Here is a 25,036-nt window from a genome sequence, read left to right as displayed (position 1 = left end):
CAGTCACTGGGAGAATAGAATGAAATCCTTAACGGAAGCAGAGTGGGAGGAGGTGTAATCAAGATAGCTCTGGAAATCTGTGGGCTTACAGTGGACATTGGTTACTGTGATGGAGATTGAGCAGTTGAGAAAGGAAAAGGAAAAGTCAGAGACGGAGCACGTGCAAGTGAGAACAGAGTAGAAATGTGCATGAAGTTGATGAAATGTTTGAGTACTGCATGACAGCACAAAGCACCAGGAATGAATCATTTTGTATTGGAAAAAGATGATGAAGCTGACTATGCCACTCAGACAGGCATAGCTTGGATCCACATAGGTTCCCAAAGTTACATCTTTGACTTGGAGGAAGCAAATGGAATTAAATGAGAAGTTATTCAATGTGAGGATAAGTTCAGCCAGTCAAAGCTGTTGGTAATGAAGGGGTTAATTGGGCTTCTGTTCAAGGAAGAATCAAGGACTGATCAGGCCATCTTCTATGGGATGGAAGTATAAAGAGATTGGACTTCCATGATGAAAATGAGCTCATTGGGACCAGGACTAAAGGAAACTGTTAAGATGATGGAAAGCATCAGAGGTGTCATGGATGTAAGTGGTAAGAGAGTGGCCAGGGTGAAAGGAGATCATCAAGGTAGGAAAAAAATATGTTCTGTGGGACTACCAGGTCAATCCTGCTTGGAGATCGGTGTTGGAGGAACAGAAAATGCTGCAAGTACTTGGCAGGTCAGGAAGTATTAGTGTAGGGAGAAACAGAGTTAACACTACTGGTCAATGACCTGGCATCAGAATTGGGAAAATTTGGAAGAAGTTTTAAGGGGAAAGCGTGGATTAGGGATTGTCTGTGACAAGGTGGAGACTGAGTGACGCTTGACTGACACAAAGTATGGTTGTGAAGGTTTGTTAATCACGGATGATCTGCCTGGTGGAAATGTAAATAGAAGGAGATAAATGAGGACAGGAGGGAAAGACAAAAGGCAGTGGTGGAACTGAGTTGCTGGAAATCTGAAATAAGTGAACACTAATTGTTTTGATAATACTTATAATCTTGAAGAATAATGTATTGGAAAACTGTTACAGTATGAATTAATCTACATGTTTGCTAATCCTGAAAGCACTTGTATCTCACCTAGCCCATTATTTTACTTGATTATTCCAAAATATTTTGAGTTTATATTGTTGATGACTGAAGAGTTATTTTCCACAATATTGCTGCAAGCCTTGTATCCAGCTTTTAGATAATGGTAGATTATGCAACATGATGTCACAGCAGTTATTAAGAAGGAAGCACAGCTTTTCTTTTACTTGCTCTCCCTTTTTCTTTTACCCTTGTCCAGGCATGTCCAATTTAATGTTAAAATGGGAAAGTTGTAACATTTGTATTCATCACTACAGTTGTGTCAGAGCAAACTTAACTCTATAATAATAGACAAAATGTTCTTGAGTTCCTTTATCCAGGCCAGCTAAAACTGGCAGTACCTCTGATTATTAAAGAGCACAGTTTATGATTTGTTAGATTACAAGACCTACAAGCTACACATAATTTAGTTTGTGGTGATTAGCATTATTTCTCTGGTGCCTTTGTAAAAGTAGTACGGAAACATTTCTTGATAATGTCACTTTTGCATGGAGTTCAGAAGTATCCATCAACTTGAAACAAAAGCAGAAAATACTCTGCAGGTCAGACAGCAACTTGGGGATGGGCAGGTAACATTTTGTGTCCATGATCTTTTATCTGCTGGCACAAATGAAAATTACCCCCTCTAGTGTTTCTCTTTTTCTTGGTTTGTGTTTACTTCTCCATCTGGCTTTCAAGCTGAACTAAAGCAGATGGCAATGGAGCTGGTAAGAGTCTTTAACAAGGAAATTGAGTTAATTCAGTTTCCAGTCAAGGTGAAGTTCTTGTAAATATGTTTATAAATTGAATGTGTCCAAACAAAATCTTCCTTCAGGACATCTGCTCTATAAATAGTGAAAATTTTCTTTTGCATTACTGATGTCTATCACTGGAGTGATTTCAATCCTGTTCATCCTGCCTTCCAACAGGAGGAAGTTTGGAGAAGAGTAACAACGGAAGTTCAGACTATGAAGAATTAAGAATGGAGTTTGTTTTCATAACAGACAAGAGGATGGTGGGAGACATCATTACAAATTATTAAATTGCTTAGCAACACAGTGGTGTAGCACTTGCAGCTTCTGCTTTACAGCTCCAGATATCCGGGTTTAATCCCTGTCTCGGGTGCTGTCTGTAAGGAGCTTGCACGTTCTCCCTGTGATTGCATAGGTTTCCTCTTGGTTCTCCTGTTTTCTTCCACATCCCATGGGCATTCTGGGAGGTTAATTGATCACTGTAAATTGCCTCTTGGTGTTGGTGAGTGGCAAAAGAAGGGTAAATTGATGGAACTACAAGGAAGAATAAGTTACAGGGCTGCAGGGAAATATGATAGGGGGAAGTGTACTGTTGGGGTTGCTTTCCTTGGAGCCAGCATGTACTCTGAATGTTTTCCTGTGCTGTAATTAGTATGTATATTTATTGTATAATATAGCTGCAAGTACTTCTTTCATTTTGGGGATTTGGGCATCACTGGCAAGACTGCCATTTATTGTCCATCACTAATTGCCTATGAGAAGGTGGTACCACTGCAGTTCTGTGAAGGTAATCCTACAGTGCTTTTGGGCAGGGTCTTTCAGGTTTGAGACCATGCAATGGTGAAGGACTGGTGATATATTTCCAAATGAGGACATTGTATGACTTGGAGGGAAGCCTGCATATTGTAGTTTCCCAATGCACCTGCTGCCTTGTCATCCTTGGTGAAAGAAGTTATGGGGTTGGGAGTAACTGGGCAAGTAATTGCAGTGCTTTTTGATAAGTGGTATGTACTGCTGTAATTGTGTGGCGGTTATGGAGGGAATGAATGTTTAAAATGATGCATGGTCATGGTGTGAAGCTTTTTGAGTTGTTGGTGCTGTACTTATCCAGGCAAGTGAAGAGTGCTCCATCACACTCCTGATTTGTGCCTTGTAGATGGTGGAAAGGCCTTGAGGTGTCAGAAGATGATTCATTTGCTGCTGAATACCCAGCCTCTAACCTGCTCCTGAGGCCACTGCGGCTGGTCTAGTTGAGTTTCTGGTCAGTGGTGACCCCAAGGCTGTTGATGTTGGAAGCCTTGGTGGGGATAATTCTAGTGATAAGACTAGGCAGTTATCCCCTCACTTGTAGGAGAAGGGTATTTCCTGGCACTAATGGTACTGACACTTGCTCAGGTCTTGCTAAATGCAGGCATGGGTTGCTTCATCTTTTGAGGAATTACAACTGGAATTGAACATGTGCAATCAATAGTGAATATCCCTACTTCTGACATCATGATGAAAGGAAGGACATTGGTGAAGCAGCTGAACACTGGGATGTTTCCCTGAACAACTTCTGCAGGTATGACATAGAGCTGGGATTACTGACCTGCAACAACTGCAACCATCTTCCTTTGTGCAGTGACTTCAACTACTGGAGTGTTTTCCCTTTGACCTCTGTTTAACCAGAGCACTTTGATGCCACACTTGGTGAAATGCTACCTGAATGTCAAGAGCGGTCACTCTCCTCTGTGGAATTCAGTTCCTTGGACCAAAGCTGTGATGAGGTCTGGAATTGAGTGGCCCTGACAACCCAAACTGAGCATTGGTTACTGGTGCGTAAGTACTGCTTGATAGCACTAAGGATGATAGCTTCCATTGCTTTGATGATTGAGAGTAGGTTGGGTGATAAGTTGCTACAATGGATTTGTCCTGCTTTTTGTGAACAGGACATAACACAGCCCAGCGCGTCATGGAAACCAGCCTCTCCTCCATGGACTCTTTGTCTTTACCTCTTGCTGCCTTGGTGAAGCAGCCAGTATAATCAAAGACCCCACCCACCTGGGTCATTCTCTCCTCTCCTCTCCCATCAGGCAGAAGATAAGAAGCCTGAGGGCACATACCATCAGGCTCAAGGAAGTTTCTGTCCCACTGTAATGAGACTATAGAATGGTTCCCTTACACAATAAGATGGACTTTTGACCTCAAAATCTACCTTGTTGTAAGCTTGCACCTTATTGTCTACCTGCACTGTACTTCCTCTGTAGCTGTGACACTTTACTGTTATTGTTTTTACCTGTACTACCTCAATGCACTCTGTACTAACTCAATGTAACTGCACTGTGTAATGAATTGACCTGTATGATCAGTATGCAAGACAAGTTTTTTGACAATATTATTGTCACTCGGTACAAGTGACAATAATAAACCAATACCAATTTTCCACATATTACAGCTGTACTGGAACAGATTGCCTTTGTCAATTCTGGAGCACAAGGCTTCAGTAAGAAAGTTGGATTGTTGTCTGGTCTCACTGTATCTTTGCTGTATCTATTATTCTCAGCTGTTCCATGATATCATGAAGCTGGAGATTGGTTTCTGTGCTTGTGACGATCTCAGCCAGAATCCAAGATAGATCATCAAACTGGCCTCCTGTGAATGTGGATTAAAAACTGAAGATGGAGGATGGTGGTAGAGTGGTGTTTTTCTGACTGGAGATCTATGACTAGCGACGTTCTGTAAGGATCAGTGCTCGGACCTCTGTTTGTCATTTATATTCATGGTTTAGATGGAATAGGGGATCTAATTAGTAAGTTTACAGCTGATGTGAAAATTAGTGGAGTTGTAGATAGCGTGCAAGATTGTCAAAGGATACAGCTGGAGGTAGATCAGTTGGAAATGCAACAGTATTTGGCAGGAACTGCAGAGAGTAGATTGAGAGCGGCTATAAATTCACATCTGGAAGGTGATAAGTGGAACCAAATAAGGGAAGGATGATGGAAGGTGGAGCCTGGTGGGGGAGGAGAAGGGGGAGTTTGGAGACGGAGGCTAGCAGGTGATAGGTGGAAACAGAAAGAAACATCACAAAAATGTCTGTTTCGCTTATGACCTTGTAGCCTCTGTCTCTACCTTCCCCCCTCCATCCCCTACCTGGTTCCATCTGTCCATCATCCCCACCTCACCTGGTTCCACCTAGCAGCCCCAGTCTCACCCATCCCTTTCACTTCTATATACTGTCTATCTTCCCTCTACACTCAATCCTGATTCAGGGACCATTTCTTTGCCTCTACAGATGCTGCTCAAACTACTGAGTTCCTCCAGCAATTTGTCTTTTGCACCGAGTTCCAGCATTAACAGACTCTTGTGTTTCTTTTTTTAGTAATTTCACCAAGTTCCAGTGAGGATTCTTGTCTGCAAGGTGTACATTATTTTTGGCTACATTACCAGGGAAGTCCAAACTAAGAAAATAGCTATTTATCATTGTGGATTATCTTTCTGCAAAACACGTTTCATGTTTTTGTTACTAATGTGGTAATATATTTATTTATGGTATCTTAGTAAATACTTTAACTTCCTTCAACATTGACCTCAATTGAAAATGTCTGTTTTGGTTTTCATCTGAGTAATTTGAAAGGTATTAAAACAGGCAAGCAAATTTTTTTACTGTAGGGAAAATCAGAGAAGCCTTTGTATAGGTCCTGACATTCTATATAAGGACCATGCAAATGTCAGCTTGTGTGAAACCTTTGAAGAATCACAGCTCAATACTTCCCTTGTTCATGCAATTTGAGACTCTTCTGATAACTGCATTGCCTTGCCCTACCTCAAATACTTGGAAGCAAAGGACTGTACAGAACTGGAAAGTCTCACATCAGAATTGCTGAATCATTGAAGTTGATTATGCTCAGCATCTATCAAAATCGACTTATTTCATTGGGATCTGATAGGGAGAAGAGCACAGAAGTGAGGGAGAGGCCCAAACAGCAAATTCAAATGCTTTGTGCTTTTGAGGGAGTCACAGTGATTGGGAACCACTTACTGTGGTTGCCTCTGATTGTACTCTGTATACTTCCAAGTCCTGGACCGTCAAATTTCCAGAAATGCCATGTGAAATTATTTTGATTTTGTTTATTCAAATGTGATATTCCTATTCAGTGAAGTGGGTCAGGTTAGCTGCTTTAAATGGGTCTGGTTCATTGATCTTGAAAATTGGACCACCTTGAAATAGCAAATATTGTAAACAATGTCCAACTTTGTAGATTTTGTTTGGCACAGATAACCAATTGGTTGATGTAAGAAACTGTCCATCAAACTGGCAATCAGCCATGCTGTGTTCCTATATCTTCTGCTGCTGGAAAATTATTACAACAGTCTATTCATGTTATCAGAACATTCTTGGCAATCAGAAGTGCATGTAGTTGCAGATTTCACTTAATCGCTTACTAGTTAATTAAAGTAAGTGTTCAAGACAGACATTTTGTCTTGGATTTCTCCTCCTGCTTTACAGATAATTTAGTTCACTTGTACTTTGGCTTGGTTAGGCCTTGTCTTTGGGTATGGGGAATGGGAGTCCATCAGTGCCCAGGGCAGAAGAGCTGGAACCAACCAGTACTCTGGGCGATGGAGCTTGGGGACAGGAGTTGGGGTAGAACTGTGGAGTTGAGTTTGAGATATTGTTGACTTAGCATGGTCATACTTGGCAATGGTTCTGTGGCACAAGAACACTCCAGAGGATGTCATTTGGGACAAGCTGACTTGGCACAGGAATGGTTGGATGCGATTTGGTCAATTTGGCTGAATGTCAGCAGTTGCAAAGGCTGCAGTCACAAATGGGGGTTTGTGCTGAGCTTGTTGGTTGTACTGTGCTGCTCAATTTAAAATTACAGATTAAATCCATGGAAGTTCATTCCCATAGTCCACAGAAGAAAGAATATTTTAATACATTACAGAACACTAGTTCTTACTTTTTGTGCTTGTGCTCTTGTGTTCCAGGCTTTAGCTGAGCAGGTTCTCGAGGAACATTTGGCTGAAGGACGCTTGTATCCTCCGCTTAATACTATCCAAGCTGTTTCCCTGACCTTAGCAGTGAAGGTAATAAAATTTACTTTTAAGGCTGAATTGATATAGATATCTTTTTATTAGTCACATGTACATCAAAACACAGTGAAATGCATCTTTTCATAGTGCTCTGGGGGCAGCCTGCAAGTGTTGCTTCGCTTCTGGCGCCAACGTAGCATGCCCACAACTTTCTAGCTCGTATGTCTTTGAAACCAGAGCACCCAGAGGAATCCGATGCAGACACGGGGAGAATGTACAAACTCCTTACAGACAGCAGCTGGAATTGAACCCGGGTCGCTGGTGCTGTAATAGTGTTACACTAACTGCTACACTACTGTACCTGCCCTTATTATATGAAACTTTAAGTCTTGCTAAATGCAATTTTCCTTCTCATCAATAGCACTTAAAGAAATCCATAATACAGATATTGCTGATAACAGTACCTTACTTATTCACTACACTGTGTTTTTCCAGTGCAGCATTGTTGAAATAAAAACTTGGCTGCTAAAAATGACCCAGTGATTTCTTTAAGAGACTGGGTTAATTTGCTTTGGATTGTTGGTGCTCCTGATCAGATGTTCACGTCCAACAAATTTAGTTTTGGAATAATTGTACCAAGTTGGACGAGACAGACTGGGGATGGGCAGGGGGAGAGAGGTGACAAATGAAAGAGGGAGCATGAGGGAGAGGAGCAAGAGGAGCTCAGTGAAGAATGTAAGCGGGGCATGAGGTATTTGTATATCAAAAGTGGGTTAAAAGGGGCTGCAGCAGAATTGATGCAAAATTTGCTAAGGGATAATGAACTAATTTTTGGAGGAAGATATTTTTCCCCTTGAGAATGATGCTCCCTAGAATTTGGTGTTAACACCACTGCTTTTCTAATGTACATTAATGATTTAAACTTGGGTGCACCGGGTACAATATCAAATGGTGCAAATGGCACAAAATGTGGAAGTATAATAACCAATGAGGGACGTAAGAGTGAGTTCAAGAGGGAACAGACCAACTGGTGGAATGGATGTTCATGTGGCAGGAGAAATTCAACACATTAGTGTGCAGTGTGATGTATTTTGGTAGAAAGAATGACGAGCGATGCAAAAGCTAAATGGTACAATTTAAGTGGGTATAGGAATAGAAAGACCTGGAAACAGTTGTACACATCCTTCAGAGTAGCAGGTCAGGGTACCTACAGGTGACACCAGCGTTGCAGCAGTTTTAGTAACAGAAATTCACTTTACAGAATTCCCAATTCAACACCAAAAAATCTGAAGGAATAAAGATTCACTCTCATGGAATTTGTCAATTTTTATTTTTTTCAATTTGCATTTCTTAACACGTGCAGATGATGTGGCTTTGTGTTGTGGAAAGCCATGATGAGGATGATTTACTGGGAACTCGCCCCCCCCCCCCCCCCCACCACCCATCTCCATTACCTGAGGATTGCCTGTAAATTGTTAATAGAACCATGAATTCTGTACTTAATGCGGAGCAGAGGACAGGTGCTTAAAATCCTTTATAATTTAGAGAAATGAAAAGCAATTTCCAGAGTTTGAAAGATAAATAACCAGAAGATACAAACTTGAGATCAGCAGAAGAACAGTGACATGAGAAAAATGATTTTAAATAATTGGTTAGGATTTGGAATGCATTGCCTAATGAGGTGCTCATTAGTATATAAGATTACCAGGGGCATAGATAGTCAGCATCTTTTTTTCCAAGGGTGGAAATGCCAAGTACTAGAGGACAAGGGTTTAAGACAAGAAGGGAAAGTTCAACAGATTTAGGAGGCAAGTTTTTTTTTTACAGAGAGTGATAAGTGCCTGGAATGCACCACCAGGGGAGGGGTGGAAGCAGATACGATAGCAATGTTGAAGAAGCATTTAGGCATGAACACAGGAAATAGAGGGATATAGACTATGTGCAAGCAGGTGGGGTTAGTTTAGTTTGGTGTCATGGTCAATGCAGATGTCATGGGCCAAGGGACCTATTCCTGTGTTATACTGTTCTCTTCTAATGGATCCAATGGTTGCTTTCCAAAAGGAACTAGGAACATAATTAAAGACAGAAAATAGTTAAAGGTGTAGGAGAACAGATGGGGAAAGTAAATTGCCAAAATGTTACCTTCTATATCAGGGAAGAAGGCAAGAATGAAAAATACAACCTCACTTGGTGATCAGGAGCAAAGGAGGAGGCAGTGAGCTGTGGGTTGGGGAGATGGCCAAAGAGATTGAACCACTGAAAGACAATTATGGTTTGGGGCAGGGAAGAAAATCTGAATGGTGGGTAAAGGAAGGAGTATGTAGGAGTGTGCAGGGGTGGGTGAAATGTAGCGAGGTGGGTGAGTGGAGACCACATAGGAAATGTATAAGGACCAGGTGTTAAGCCACAATGCTGATCTTGCAAGAGGAGCTTCATTGCCATTACAGAGGTGGTTGTAATGTTTCTTGAGGCTACATGAGCAGATAACTATATTCATAGATTTAAGACTGTGTGCTGATAAGCAAGCAATAAACACAAGTGTAATTTAAAAACTAAAAAATCCCTGAAATATGAGATTAAAATCAGAAAATGCTGGTGATACTCAGCAGTTCAGGCAACATCAGTGGAAGGAGAAACCGGGTTAACATTTCTGGTTGATGACCTTCCATCAGAATGACTGAAAGGTCAATTACTTGAAGCATTGGTAACTCCTTTTCTCTCTTCACAGGTAATGTGCTTTGATGAGTATCTCCAGCATTTTCTGTATTTCACAAGCAGGAGAGGACAATATGTTGAGGTCTGGCAAGGAGAATAGAGGCAAGATGAAAGGTCATAGTTTCTAAAGAAGTGAATCAACCATGGATCCCAGTGAAGCAGAACAAGAATGTCATTCGCTCAAGGGAAGCTTGTGGCATGATGAAATGATCATGGGGCAGATGATTTGAAGGAAAGAAAGATGGGCAAACATGAGTGAGGTGTGAGGCAGTTCAGGATCAAATAATATTTAAAACTGGGTCTGCTCTTCCAAAATGTTTCAGCAGCTACAGGTAAAGCAGGTTTTTCTTGTAGGGTTGTAGGGTTACATTTGAGGCTCAACCATTAAAATCATGAGTGTTGCTCATTGTCTGGTCCCAGATGGCCTACTCATCCTCCCCAATGGCAGTAGAAATGGAGACTTCTATTTTTCCTTAAAGAAAACACTTGAAGTATTTTCCAGTATTAGTAAAAAGGAAAATGTTGCTGGGTATCAGCTATTGCTGCTATGCAGAAGAGTGACTTTTAAATTTAAATTTTAAAAAAGTAGAATGATGGTTTTATCAAATAACATCAAGCTAAATGAATGACTGTGGATGGATACCTTGCGTGTATAGAAATGCTGATAGTTGAAGATGGTAAGTGGAACTCTAACAGTCTCAAAAACCCAATGAAAAGGAGGTGGGGCAAACATGCTAATCAAAGATGAGATCAGTACTGGATCAAAAAAAACAAACTGCTGGAGGAAATCAGCAGGTGAGTTCCTTCAGCAGTTTGGTTTTTTTTTATTTCATAATCCAATATTTATGATCTCTTGTCTCCAGATCAATACTGGAATGAGAAATGATCTTGGGTCAGAACATCTGAATGTAGAATCAGTATGGGTGCATTGAGAAATAACCAGGGAAAGTGGTCACGAGTGTAAATGCTATATGGGCTCTCTAACAGTACTGATATGATAGGGCAGAGTATAAATCAAGAAATGGAGGCCTGGCCAGAAAAACACCATAAAAGTTGTGGGCAATGTTACTCTACATACAGATTAGACAAATTAAATTGGCAAAGGTAGATTTAGGCTGAGTTTATAGATATTGGGGCATTTTCTTGGAACAACATGATGAAACCAACTGAGGGCTGGGCTATTTTGGATTTGGTCATGTGCAATGAAACAGTTAATTAGGTTATATTAAAGGATCTTGTTGGAGTGGCAGCCATAACATGATATAACTCTACATTAAGGTTGAGCATGAGAAACCTGGGGAGAAAAGTAGTCTCTCTGACATTTCTAATAGCCTTTAAACCTAAAGGCACAGTTAGCTAAAGTGGACTGGAGTATAGATTAAAGGGTAAAATGAGAGATGAACTGTGACAGACCTTGGTGCCAGACTAGCAAATTTTTGCATAGTATTCTATAAATACTCCAACATACATCTGATTGATTTTTTTTTTAGAGGTTACACATTAGGATAATAATATTATTCACTGAATCTGGTAGATTTAGAGGAAGCATAGGACACAAGCCCCAGTAAGTCTTAAGGTAACACAATGAGTAGGACCAAGTGAGTTTGAAGGATGCATATCAACCAGGACCCTGGTGAGTGGAATGGAGGGCAGGAGTTGGGACCCACTGAGCCTGACGCCTAACCATTGGGATTTCCAAATGGTCAGGTAGTGAATTATCAGAATTTTACTGTATTCAATGAAGTGATTTTCACTCTTTAGGGAAGATGAAAGTTACAGGAACAGGCAGAAAAGTAGAGCTGTGGCCAAGTTCAGCCATGCTCTTATTGAATGGCAGAGCAGGCTTGAGGATCCTTCTGGTCTATCCTGCTATCTGTTTCTTATGATCTTGTCACTTAACAAGTCTATGCCCCTGACATAGTACCCTGTGCAGTCGTCAAGCTTCCCAGTATCTGCAGTTTAATTTTCAGTCAACTTTCTGCTTTACCTTTTCAGGTTGCTGAATATGCTTTCAAAAATGGAATGGCATCCGTGTACCCAGAGCCTGAAGACAAACAGTTTTTGATCAGCTCCCTCGTTTACAGCACTGATTATGATAATTTTGTAATTGATTCCTATACCTGGCCAGAAGAAGCATCAAAGATTCAAACAGTCAAAATATAAAATCAATATTCCTAGCATTCAGGGTTTATAGAGAAGTCTATAAGATTAATTTATAAGGGAAATGAATCAGATTCAATATTAAAGTTTGCAGTATGGTGCAGATATTTAAGTTTCATTTTCTGATTATATATCTCTTTGACTAAAAATATTTCTTCCTGTAATGAAAATAAATCCTTTCTATTCTGCTTTTCTTGCTGATGATATTAGACTGCAGTTAAGATAACACATGTCTATGTCATTCATTAATGACATTGTGGCTGACCAATGCAGGACATCAAATATGACCCACACTAACATCCTTACCACAACTCTGCTTGCTGCAGGTGAGATTGGGAGCACGTCATTCCATAAGATCATATGATCTAATGCTGGTACTTTAAAATTTGGCCATTCCAGTTGATGACATCACTAAGCAATGCTGAAAGTGGTAACTCAAAGCATTTTCATCACTTTGCAGACAGTGGTGAGTGCTTTTGAAATGTCTGTATTGAAATACTGTTAGAAACCTTGAGTTCAGTGGATTTGGCAGCGGTGAGCTTGGGTGGCAAAGGTGGCACAAGTAGTTAAAGTTGTGTGGGGATTCTCTGCACCAACTTTTGACTGGATTAAAATTTCATGTGGTAAGAATGCCTCCCAGAATTGGGCAAAGTTTGCCTTTGTAATCTGTTGTTACCTGGAAACTGAGCAGGGGAGCAGTGGTGACTTATGAAAGGACCATAAATGTCTTTGACGTTTTCTTACAGACCAGAAGGAATGTAAGTGTCCCTCCAGACTCTGCAATTAAACAATTGACCTCCCACTGCCCTGAGTCCATGCCCTGCCCTGACTCCTGATCTCCTACCAAGCCCCTCATTGTCACATGACTTGTATCAGGTACCATTCCCACAGGTCCCTTTGAAGGTAGCTTCCATGCTCCCTGGTCTAAATAGCTAAACAGCCCCTTCCAGGATGCAGTGGTTGAGGAATTTGTATCCAGTTTGCATTTGAGGCTCAACCATTAAAATCATGAGTGTTGCTCATTGTCTGGTCCCAGATGGCCTACTCGTCCTCCCCATTGGCAGCAGAAATAGAGACTTCTATTCTTCCTTAAAGAAAACACTTGAAGTATTTTCCAGTATTAATATAAAGGAAAATATTGCTGGGTATCAGCTATTGCTGCTATGCAGAAGACTGACTTATGCACAATTCTTTTGCTCTGGGTGATGGCTAGAATAGCATCTTTAAGTGCAAAATATGTTGAAGACACCTGCTGTCAACAATTATCAGAAATTAAAGTTGGTTTTTCAACAAAGCATAAAACTGATTATTTGTTCACAAAGGAAGCAATTTCCTTCATATTCATCTTACCACAATTTATTTCAGCAAAAAAAATCGATGGAAACTAAGGGACAAAACTGGTTTAATATGGAATATTTTGTTCTGCATTATATGTGGCAGATTCACAGGTGCATTAAAGTGAGCATGTATGTCACAGCTGTGGCTTTGAACACTTGGATCTTCATTTCTCAAATTTGAAAATTATACAGGTGTTAAGTTGTAAACTTGCAGTTCACATTAAGTTGATTCCATGGGAAAAATGGTGACTAAAATTGAGTTTGTGTGCTGCTGTGCCAGTTTTTCCTTTCCTCTTATTGCAAGGCAATTGCACGTAACAGCATAATATTAAGATGTTGGTTGAGATGGCAGATACAGCATAAAAAGTGGAGATCTAAAATAAAGTTGATATGCGTTGTGATCAAAATGCTTTGTGTCAAATAAGGAAAATTGAATTTTAAAGTGGCTTTGTATACAAGAATGTTTTTGTTATTTTGCATGGGTGTGGCATTAGACCATAAGACGTAGGAGCAGAATTAGGCCATTTAGCCCTTCGACTCTGCTCTGCCATTTGATCATGGCTGATTTATATTTTTTTTTCCTTCTCAACCCCATTCTCCTGCCTTCTCCTTGTAATATTTGACACCCTAACTAATCAAGAACCTATCAACCTTCCCTTTAAATATACCCAGTGACTTGGCCTCCACAGCTGTCTGTGGCAATGAATTCCACAGATTCACCACCCTCTGGCAAAAGAAATTCCTCCTCATCTCAGTTCTAAAGGGATATCCTTTTATTCTGAGCCAGGTGAAGATTTTTTTAAAGTACAAAATGGATGAAATGCATATGTTGACATAGTGGATTGTGCGCTTGTCTATACTTTCTCTCCTCCTTTTGAGGCTCCCCTTAAAACTTGGATCTTGGTTCAAGCTCTTTTCTCATTTAATATCACTTTGTAATATTTTGCTATATTTTATTGCCATGTAGAAGGAGGCCATTTTGGTCTGTTGAGTCTATGCTGGCTCAGAGTAACCCTATTCATCAACTAATCTTCCATGCAATACTAGAGAAACACAGGACAAACAGGGTCCTGACCCACAGACGCTGCCTGGCCTGCTGAGTTCCTCCAGCATCATCGTGTTTTTTCAATCTTCCCTGTAACCTGTTCCCAAATTCTCATTAACCCTCCACCCCGCTTCCCAGATTCTGCCACTTGCCTATATATTAGGGGCAAGTTACAATGACCAGTTAGTCCACCAATCTGCTGGTCTTTGGAATGTAGGAGAAATTGATATTTGGAACTCAGCTTTTCACAAACTATGTCAACAATTTGGCTGAAGGGGCCAAATTTCCAAGTTAGCTGAACAAACTTGTTTTGTATGGGGGATGATGGTGAAAGGTTTCAAGGATGAACAAGCTAAATGAATGGGTGAGCACATGTCAGATGAAATACAGTGTGGGAAATGTGATGTTATTCACTTTGGTGTACGAATAGTAAAGCAGAGTAGTGGTTAAATGCTGAGAGCTTGGATGGTGTTGATGTTCAAAAGGACCTCTGTGTCTTGTATACAGATTGCTGAAGGCTAGCATGAAGGTTAAGCAAGTGATTAGGAGAGCAAACAATACATTAGCCTTTATTACAAGAGAATGAAAGAGTAAGGCTTATTGTAATTGGACAGGGCCATGGTAAGACCACACCTAGAATATTGAGTGGAGGTTTTGTCTCCATGTCGAAGGATGTACTTGCTGTAGAGAGGGTGCATTAAAATTCCAAGACTGGTTCCAGGGATGGTGGGTTTGCCATATAAGAAGAGATGGGTAGACTGTGACTGTTTGTTAGAGTTTTGATATTTGGTAAGAATAATTACATAGACTCTCCTGTAAAACTTGGTGAATCATTGACAGCCTCTGCATTTGCCCCTGACCCTGACTCCCTCTACTGCCTCAACCTCTCCCCTTCCCCTTGGCTGATGATCTTGCAAGCAGTGAGTTGCAGATACAAGATATCACTCATTGGCTGCAGAGGGTAGCAAGATCTGATGAGCTGCAATTCAACAGAAATATAATGAGGTCAACAGAACCCATTTGGCAAGGATGTAATATAGGCCTAATTCAGCGGTTAGGACAGAGCTGCTATGGAGATTCTAGACTATCTCCCAATGAAACGTACACTGATATTTTGATAATGTTTAGCTTACGTAAAGGGATTTTTTTGATTCATTTCCTAACTTGTTTTTTGACATTCCTTTTCAAATAACTTTCAGTTTTTGCATTCCCTATCTGATTGATGATGAGGCTTACAGGAAATAAAGTGGGAAAAAATAAGCAAGACATAAAAATGAGCTGTGTCGAAATCCTTCTGGGGAGAAAACTGTACTGTCAATGGTATCTCAAAACACTTATTGCCAATTAGATTTCCTGCTCACTGATAATGGTAGGACCTGCATGTTTCTAACATTAATAATAGTGGAGACAAACTAGAAATAAAACTGCTGTGCATTTGCATTTCATGGGTGTAGCTCATCTGAGTTAAGATTCTTGAATCCAATTGATCCAGTACCTGGAATCCAATGGCAGAATAATCCAGGTGGGGAGGGAGAATATAAAGATGGAGAAATAAGTACAATTTAACTTACTAAAGTGTGCTGGTGTGAAAAGGTTTCCAAAATCAAAATAGCCTTTTGGTCACTTTATTGAACGACTTACAAGGAGAAAGTCCAGTCAATCCCTGATCAGTAGCACACATTTGTTGTTTTTGCTAATAATTTTGCATACAACGTCTCCACATGAATGTAAACTGTTCATCAAGAAAATCCTGTCCCATTCAGTTAACAAATCTTGATTTTAAAAAGTACTCCACCCTCCACTATCCTCCTGCCCACCAACCCCCACCCCAACCCCACCCCCCCACAACACCTCCAAGTATTTGCAAAGTTTAATAAATGTACTTTGATAATGCTGGTGCATGAAAGAGTTGGTATCATTTTATTTTATGGCTCCAGTAATAGAATTCCTATCTGAGTATGAATTACAGTATTTGCATACAAATATTTTGTAGTCAACCTACAGCATCTAGTATTTATAAGTTCAGCATTAGATTTATATGATGCATTTACAATATGAACAACATTTATGATTTGTTTCATTTCATTGGAATTTTAGATTTTCTGTTTTACTTCATAACTGCAAAATGAGTGAACTGAGTTTTTCACCTGCTGCAACCTGTGCTCCTGATCCTGAATGAATTGCTGAGGTCAAGCTTGGTTGAATATTTTTGGCAGGGACCCAGAGTAGTAAGATGACAACTAGCATTTGTAACAAAACAGCACAGCTGGCGACTTTGGCTGCTACAACCCCTTTGAAATTATTTTTAATATAAAAGGCACCTTAGCTTTTATCTGATATCTTTTTTTCACATTAACCACGCTCCTTCATTGTTATTCGGAGACACGAGATTCTGCAGATGCTGGAATCTGGAGCAACACACACAAAATGCTGGAGGAACTCAGCAGGTCAGACAGCATCTATGGGGGGAAATAAACAGTTGACATTTCAGTTCAAGACCCTTCATCAGGACTGGAAAGGAAGAGGGCAGGAGCAAGAATAAAAAGGTGGGGGGAGGGGCAGGAGCACAAGCTGGCAGATGATAGGTGAATCCAGCTGAGAGGGGGAAGGTAGGTGAACATAAGAACATATGAAATAGGAGCAGGAGTAGGCCATTTGACCCATCGAGCCTGCTCTGTCATTCAATAAGATCGGAGCTGATCTGGCCGTGGACTCGGATCCACCTATCTGCCTTTTCCTCATAACCCTTAATTCCCCTACTATGCAAAAAGAGTGAGGGAGGGGAGATGAAAGGGAATGATGCGAGAAGCTGAGAGGTGATAGGTGGAAGAGGCAAAGGGCTGAAGAAGGAATCAAATAGGAGAGGACAGGAGACCATGGAATAAAGGGAAGGAGGTGAGGAACCAGAGGGATATGATGGGCAGATCATGAGGACAGGGGAGGAGAAAGAGAAGAAGTGAAGGAAAGGGGAAACAGGGGAGTGGTTAATGGAAATTAGAGAAATCGATGTTGATGCCATCAGGTCGGTGTAGGGGCAGGTGTTAACACTTAGCACGGCTGGAGATGGTGGAAGTTGCAGAGAATGATATATTGGATCTCCTCTATTTCCCGCGCGTCTGCCCTCACCCCATCCACCACCCCCCCCCCCCCAAAATGTAACAAGGATAGAGTTCCCCTTGTCCTCACCAACCTTTGCATCTGACACCTCCAACAGGATCCCACCACCAGGCACATCTTCCCCTCCTGCTTACCGCAGGGATCACTCTCGCTGCGACTCCCTTGTCCACTCATCCCTCCCCACCTATCAGCCTCCAGTCACTTATCCCTGCAACTGTGCAAAGTACTACACCTGCCCCTACACTTCCTCCCTCGCCATCATTCAGGGCCCACACAGTCCTTCCAGGTGAGGCAGCACTTCACCTGTGAATCCATCGGGGTAATTTATTGCATCTGGTGCTCCCGGTGTGACCTCCTCTACATCAGTGAGACCTGACGCAGATTTGGTGACCGCTTTGCCGAGCACCTTCGCTCCGTCCGCTGCAACAGCCAGGATCACCTGGTGGCCATCCACTTCAGCTCCACTTCCCATTCTTATACTGACATGTCTGTCCATGGCCTCCTCTACTGCCACGTTGAGGCCAGATGTAAGTTGGAGGAGCAACGCCTAATATTCCATCTCGGTAGTCTCTAACCTGACAGCATCAACATGGATTTCTCTAACTTACAGTAACCACTCCCCTTTGTTTCCCCTTCTCCCCCCCCCACCTTGTTTTCCCTCATTCCTGTGGCCTCCTCACCACTTCTTTCTCCTCCCCTGTCCTCACAACCTGCCCATCACCTCCTTCTGGTTTCCCACCTCCTTCCCTTTATTCCATGGTCTACTGTCCTGCCAGATTTCTCCTCCTTCAGCCCTCTGCCTCTTCCACTTATCACCTCCCATCTTCTCACATCATTCCTTTTCATCCCACCTACTTCCCCCTCTCACCTGGACTCACCATCAACGTGTCAGCTTGTGCTCCTCCCCCTCCCCCCTCCTTTTTATTCTGGTTTCTGCCCTCTTCCTTGCCAGTCCTGATGAAGGGTCTCAACCCGAAACCAGCGTTGAGCTCAGTATGAGATGCAACAATTTGATAAAGAAAGCATACCCAGCCCTGATAACCCTATAAAATTCTCCTTGCCAATATCTGTGATCTCCCCTGTATTATTACAAAGAGTTTAATTTCAACCAGCATCTCTGCTTTTATGCATCACAATCCCAGGGTACGTTTGTTCTTAGCAAGAATGCCCACCAGGGAGGAAGCACAATAGTATACAGTCATAGAGTTACAATTATAAAAGCATAGGACATTTGGCCCAACAAGTCCACGCCATCACTCGGCAGTGCAATTAGTTATTTTATTCTCTCTGCTGTCCTTGCAAGCTGAATTCCCTCAGGTGCTTATTGAATTTCCTCTTGAAACCATTGGTCATATCCAATTACATGATTCTCATAGACGGTGAATGCCAGTCACTATCATTTGCTGTGTAAAACTGTTTGTTCTCGCATCCCCCCAGTATCATTTAGCCAAAACCAGTCAATTAGTCCACGTAACCAGAGGTTAATGAAACAGCTATCTCAAGCTGAAACGTTGACTGTCCATTTCTCTGCCTGACCCGCTGAGTTCCTCCAGTGCTTTGTGCTCTATATTCCAGCATCTGCAGTCTCTTGAGTCTCCAGCTATCCTAACCTCCTGAGTAGTTTCAGCATCTTCTATTTGTCATCTCTGGACAGACCTTTCCCACTCTCATCTTTCAGCTGGCATTACAGCCATGGCATTACTCCTCATTTCCACCCTGTGACACCTTCCCTTTAGTCCTCTCAACATTCACCACCACCCCCTCCCCCAACCCACCAACCACAATCACCGCCATCTTTCTCTGTAACTTAAACCATGTTTCCTTTCTATTTTTTTCTTGGTTCTGAGTTAACAGTGTCAGCCTTGCTTCTCCCTCCCTGGATGTGATTTTTGTCTTGCTGGATATTCTTACCATTTTCTCTTTCCATAGCAAATGTCTCCAGCTCTGACTTGCTCCACGTGGATTCCAACCCTCCCATCTTGCACGAACCCATGATTATAAATAGCTTCAAATATTTGGCATTCATTGAATCACTGTTCATGTTCAGTTGGCACTTGGGTGCTCGTGACCCCAGTAGTATCATGTCTTTCCCAAAGCTGTCCTGGTCCACAGCTCTATTTCATCGTTTGGCACATTTGGTGCTTCAAGAAAGATACATTTCCTTCTGTACAGGCATCAAGGCTTGTAAACTTTAACAGCTCTTGAATTCTGAGACTCATCCAGACTTTTCTCCCCTTCCACTTTCCCCCGACTCCACCTTCACCCTTGGTTTGTTCACCATCTTCTGACCCTGAACATTTGGTCCTCAGCAGATGCTTTAGCTTCACTCCCCCCTCGTTATCTGAATCTCAGAAAATTCTGAATCTTATTATTTATTTGTGTGATGCAGGCATCACTGAGAAGAACAGCATTTCTTGTCCATCCCTATTTGCCCTTGAGCAGATGATGGTGAGTCACCTTTTGAACTGCTGCAGTCCTTCTGGTGAAGGTGCACCTACTGAATATACTCAAATAGGTGTTTGAATATCATCATAGACTAAAATGACAATGAAGCATGCATGTTAAATAGCATCCCTGCCATGTGTACCAATCTGGCAAAAACTGATTGTATTGGGCAGGGTCTTAGATTCAAGTAACTGGTATGAAAACTTTCTGTTTCAGCTCAATGTTTGGTAGAGCAGAAACATGCAGGGAGTGAATGGACAGCTCTCTCACTCCAGAATCACTTGTATTTCCAATGCTTTGGCATGTGAGAAGGAAGGGAAGAGCCAATGATGAAAGCAGGGACAGGCAGTGTCAGGACAGATCAGAAGCATGAAATGGTACCAGGGAGACTATGGTCATAGGGAAGGTGCACAGCAGCACAGACACTGTGAAAAGCACTGCAGAGGCAAAGGCAGAGCACGGAAAGGGCAAACTAAAGTAAAACCAGCAGAAGAAGTGCTTCAGTTGTTCAAAATAGTCTATTACACAAACAATGAAGAGACTCGAGAATGGGAAAGAGGAAGCCAACACAAAGAAACTTTAAGTGGGGAGCAAGGCAATCAATATGAAGACACAGAAGAAAGCAAGAAGCTGCATCAGGAACTCCATTTGGAACTGTAATGCAAGGAGTAGACTTGCTTCATAAAACAAATGGGCGTATTGGTCTGAGTCAGCAGAGCAGAAGCCTGGCTCAGGTTGGGTTTGGTATATGTTGTGAGAAAAGTTTTAGGTTTGCATCAGGTTGGGCTGGACCAGGCCATGTCAGCTTGGCTCAGCACTTTATCCAGGTCAAAATGATTTGAAATCTTGAAATATAGAAAGAGGAGAAGGAGTAGGCCATCCGGCCCTTCAAGAGTGCTCCACTATCTCAATACCATATTCTCACTCTCCCTCCATGCCCTTTGATGCATTTTCTGTCCATAAATCTATCTATCTCCTTAATAATTTCAGTGAATTGGCCTCCACATCTTCCTGTGGTAGAGAATTCCACAGGTTCATCACCCTCTGAGATCTCCTCCCATTGTTCAAAACTCTAGTGAATACATGCCTAGATGACAAAACCTCTCCTGAATTCTGCCATCCTAGGACTTAGTCCGGTGAACCTTCACTGCACTCCTTTTATGGCAATTATATCCTTTCTTAGGTTAGATGTTCAAAATCGCACACAATGCTCTGGGTGTGGTCTCGCCAAAGCCCTGTGTAATTGCAGTATGACATCCTTGCTCCTATATTCAAAGCCTCTTGCAATAGAGGCCAGTGTACCACTTTCCTTCTTAACTTGGTGTGACCACGTGTGCTCTGTTCTTGATCAATATTTGGTGTCATCATCAAACAAGTAAATATCATGTTTAAGTTTGTTACATTTACAGTGATGAGTTGGGCAAGGGAAAAAACATCTATATACTTGGGTTTGATTTGGGTTCAGATTGGCTGTGCTTAGGGAGTCATGGAGTAATACAGCACAGAAACAAGCCCTTTGGCTTACCATGTCCATGCTTATCATCAAGTACTCATGACTAATGACATTTTACAGAAATTAGTCCAGACCTTTCCATGCCTTGTCAATTCAAATGCTTTTGCAGATATTTCTCAAATATTTTGAGAGTGCCTTCCTCCACTATTCACTCAGGCAGTGTGTTCCAGATTGCAACCACCCTCTGGGTGAAAAAAAAAATTCCTCTGATCACCTCAAAACCTCTGATCCCTTACGCTAAACCTATGCCTTTTGATTCTAGACACCTTTGACATGGGGAAAAGCTTCTTACTATCTGCTCTATATCTGCCCCCATAATTTTGTATACCTTAAGCTAGAGCCTAGCTTCACCACCTGAGTTTTGGTTCCTAAGGAGACCTTTAATCAGAATGGTATCCCTCAGAAAGGCTCGTTTGGATTCTTTTGAGATTAGAGAGATAAGGACAGAGGTGAAAGTACCAGAGGGTCTGTCAAAGTCAGCTAAACTAGAAGAAACAAAACAGTCCTAGTACCTATATGGAAAGCAAGGATCACAACTAGGTTGACAGGGATTACATGCAAAACTCAAAGTCGCAAAACCAAACCAAGCCAAGCACCAGAGTCCAACTGTTTCTGTCTCAAAGCGTGCTGAGTCACTGTTCAAATGTTTCAACCCACTTGTACCTAATTATGAAGCTCTGCACATGAGCAAACTAATTGTAGATAGAGCTGGGCTTAATTCAGAGAAGAATAAGCAGCATTTTGGGAACACCAGGATAAACAACAATCAATGAGTTAGAGGTTGGGTTTACCCAGATAATATCTGCATTGCTCAAGCACAGCAGAATCGGCCTCAAGGTGCTTGCAAAGCTAGAGGCCGAAGAGAAGAAGGACAGTCAAAGTCAGGCCTGCAAGTCAAAGCGTCAAGTGATAAGGAGAGGAAAGGACCAATGTAAAAAAGGAAAAGCCTGAGAATGTTCATATGAGTGGCACAAATGGAGTGTGTGGGTGGGATTCTCCAGGATGTTGAAGGAAACAAGAAAGTTCGTGACTATGTCAATCAGAGTAAATAACGTGAATCGGGGGCAATCTACTGGAAGATCCAAAACGAAGAGGAGATACAATGTATAGGAATGCCTCGAAAAGGTCTGCAGAGAGCAAGGATCCTGCAATGTGAAAAAAAGAATGTCCTAGTTCATACGCTGTGGACGCCTTTTCTTAAAATGTAAGCAGATTTTCAAGTTGATGTTTTGGATGTAACCAAATATTCAAATTTACACTTGGCCTGAATTTACCTATATAAGTCTCCAATGTAAATATGTTTATCAGTTTGTATAGTATTATTCACTTTTCTTAAAAGAGTAGTATGATGATGTCTATTAGCTGCTTAAACAAAGCTACTTGCTTAAGATTGAATGGCTGTTCCTACCTTAAGAGACCGACTCACTTGATTATCCTTCGTAACATTCTTTACACCATTCTTGCAATTCATTTAAAGACCAGCATTCACAATAAACAGTTATGTTCATTTACCATTCTGTGTCTAAGTGTGTGAAAGAGTGACAGTTTTGCTCACCTTCTCGGACCTGTTCAGAGGGCCCACAGTTCACTTCAGCCTCTATTTTGTGAAGCCCTACATCTCATGTGATTTGCTAATTGTAGTTTCATTATGTTCAGCCAGATTCAAAGATCTATATGCATGGACCCTGGTTAGCTCTGTTCCTTCATACTTGCTGGAACTGTGCCATTATCTACCCTAACTCTCCCCATCCCTTCCCTCACATCTGTCACAAGTCAGCCATTTCTGCTGACCTATTGATCTGCTATTGTGGTCCACTGCCACCATCCTTACTATCACACGTTGAAACTTAGTATCTGTTAGGGATTATTCTGACGTTATGAAATTATGGATAGCAGATATTAATTAAAATGAGAACCAGTCTTTTATTGATGCACCATAGAAAGCATCCTATCTGGATGCATCACGGCTTGGTACGGTAACTGCTCTGCACAGGACTGCAAGAAACTGCAGAGTTGTGGACATAGCCCAGTGTGTCATGGAAACCAGCCTCCCCTCCTTGGACTCTGTCTTTACCTCTCGCTGTCTTGATGAAGCAGCCAGCATAATCAAAGACCCCACCCAGCCAGGTCATCCTCTCTTCTCTCCCATCAGACAGAAGATCCAGGGCCCGAGGGCACATACCACCAGGATCAAGGACAGCTTCTATCCCACTGTGATAAAACTATTGAATGGTTCCCTTATACAATGAGATGGACTCTTGACCTCACAATCTACCTTGTTGTGACCTTGCACCTTGTTGTCTACCTGCACTGCACTTCCTCTGTAGCTGTGACACTTTGCTCTGTACTGTTATTGTTTTTACCTGTACTACATCAATGAACTCTGTACTAACTCAATGTAACTGCACTGTTTAATGAATTGACCAGTACGATCGGTATGCAAGACAAGTTTTTCACTGTACCTCGGTACAAGTGACAATAATAAACCAATACCAATACCAGTAAAACCTTTTCACAGTTTAACTTCAACTGATATTTTATAGCTATTGAAACCAAATACTGAATGTGGGACATTCTGACTCTGTACCATTGAAACTACACAGGGAAAGACAGTAGATGTTAATTGGTGGTCATTGAAAACTTCAGGATGAGACGGGGGTGGGGGGGGGAAGGAGGGGGAGGCATTAAGTGGCCATCTCCTGCATTAGCACATTATTAAAGGCATATCCCTGCCACAATGCACAGTTCAGGACAGGTCTGTTTGGTCACTTAATATTCTGGCTAGTTGTATATTCAGGGAGCCATCCCTTCCCTCAACATATTTTGGGTGTCTGGAGTTTGTGCTGAGAAACTTTTGGACCAACCACCACCATTGAATATTTAAAAGAGTTCTGCTAGTTGGGATGTGCTACCGTTGTAAATATGTAATTCTGCAAAATTACCTGTCTGCACTCAAAATGTTAAAGTTAAGTAGGCGATTATAGTCATTGAAACTGTGGTTAATTGTTTATTGTTATCTTTGTGTTTAAGAAGTATAAAACATTGAGTTGGAAGACAATTCTAGATTCTCTCCAGTAGATCTGCTGTGTGAATAAAAACTTTTATATTTCTCAGTTACAGCTTCCGTGTGGCTCAATTTAGTCAGTCATAACAGTATCCGTGACAATTTTTGAAATCTTACTCTATAATTTAATATCCAAGTCTGTGCGAAGTTTGTATGTTCTCCCTGTGTCTGCGTGGGTTTCCTCTGGGTGCTCCGGTTTCCTCCCACATTCCAAACATGTACGGATTAGGAAGTTGTGGGCATGCTATGTTGGTGCCGGAAGTGTGGCGACACTTGTGGGCTGTCCCCAGAACACTTTACGCAAAAGATGCATTTTGCTGTGTTTCGATGTACATGTGACTAATAAAAATAACTTGAAATCTTTTTTTGACACTATTGATTCTAAAATTCTTTCATATATATGGCAGAATAAAAACCCAAGGTTAAGTAAAAAATATTTACAAAAATTAAAAAAGGATGGTGACATGGCTTTGCCTAACCTTAGATTATATTACTGGGCAATTAATATCAGATATGTAACCTTTTGGGCACAAGATTTAGATGTAATTCAGTGTACCAAATGAGTATACCTTGAGTATGAATCAATGCAAGGATTTTCATTGGTTTCTGTTTTAGGAACCTCACTCCCTTTTGCACTTACTAAATTGAGTAAACATAGGACTAACCCAATAGTTAAACATACAATATGAATATGGTTTCAATTCCGTAAATTCTTTGGATTGAATAAATTTAACTTATCAAGCCCCATTCAATCTAATTTT

The 25,036-nt window shown here is 41.4% G+C and overlaps 1 protein-coding gene across 1 annotated transcript in view; it reads left to right on the top strand.

The window, feature by feature from the left end:
* Positions 1-13,495, top strand: part of me1 (malic enzyme 1, NADP(+)-dependent, cytosolic) — a 241,267-nt gene extending 227,772 nt beyond the window's left edge. The window contains exons 12-13 of the mRNA XM_052024700.1: positions 6,835-6,933; positions 11,590-13,495. Coding sequence (XP_051880660.1) covers positions 6,835-6,933; positions 11,590-11,757 — 267 coding nt within the window. The 3' untranslated portion in view covers positions 11,758-13,495. The remainder of the gene's footprint in view (positions 1-6,834; positions 6,934-11,589) is intronic.
* The last annotated feature ends 11,541 nt before the right edge of the window (positions 13,496-25,036 follow it).

This window comes from Pristis pectinata, chromosome 10 (genome assembly GCF_009764475.1).
Source record: "Pristis pectinata isolate sPriPec2 chromosome 10, sPriPec2.1.pri, whole genome shotgun sequence".
NCBI lineage: Eukaryota > Metazoa > Chordata > Chondrichthyes > Rhinopristiformes > Pristidae > Pristis > Pristis pectinata.
Note: the sequence above shows the minus strand (reverse complement) of the source record. Positions and strands in the feature narration are given on the sequence as shown.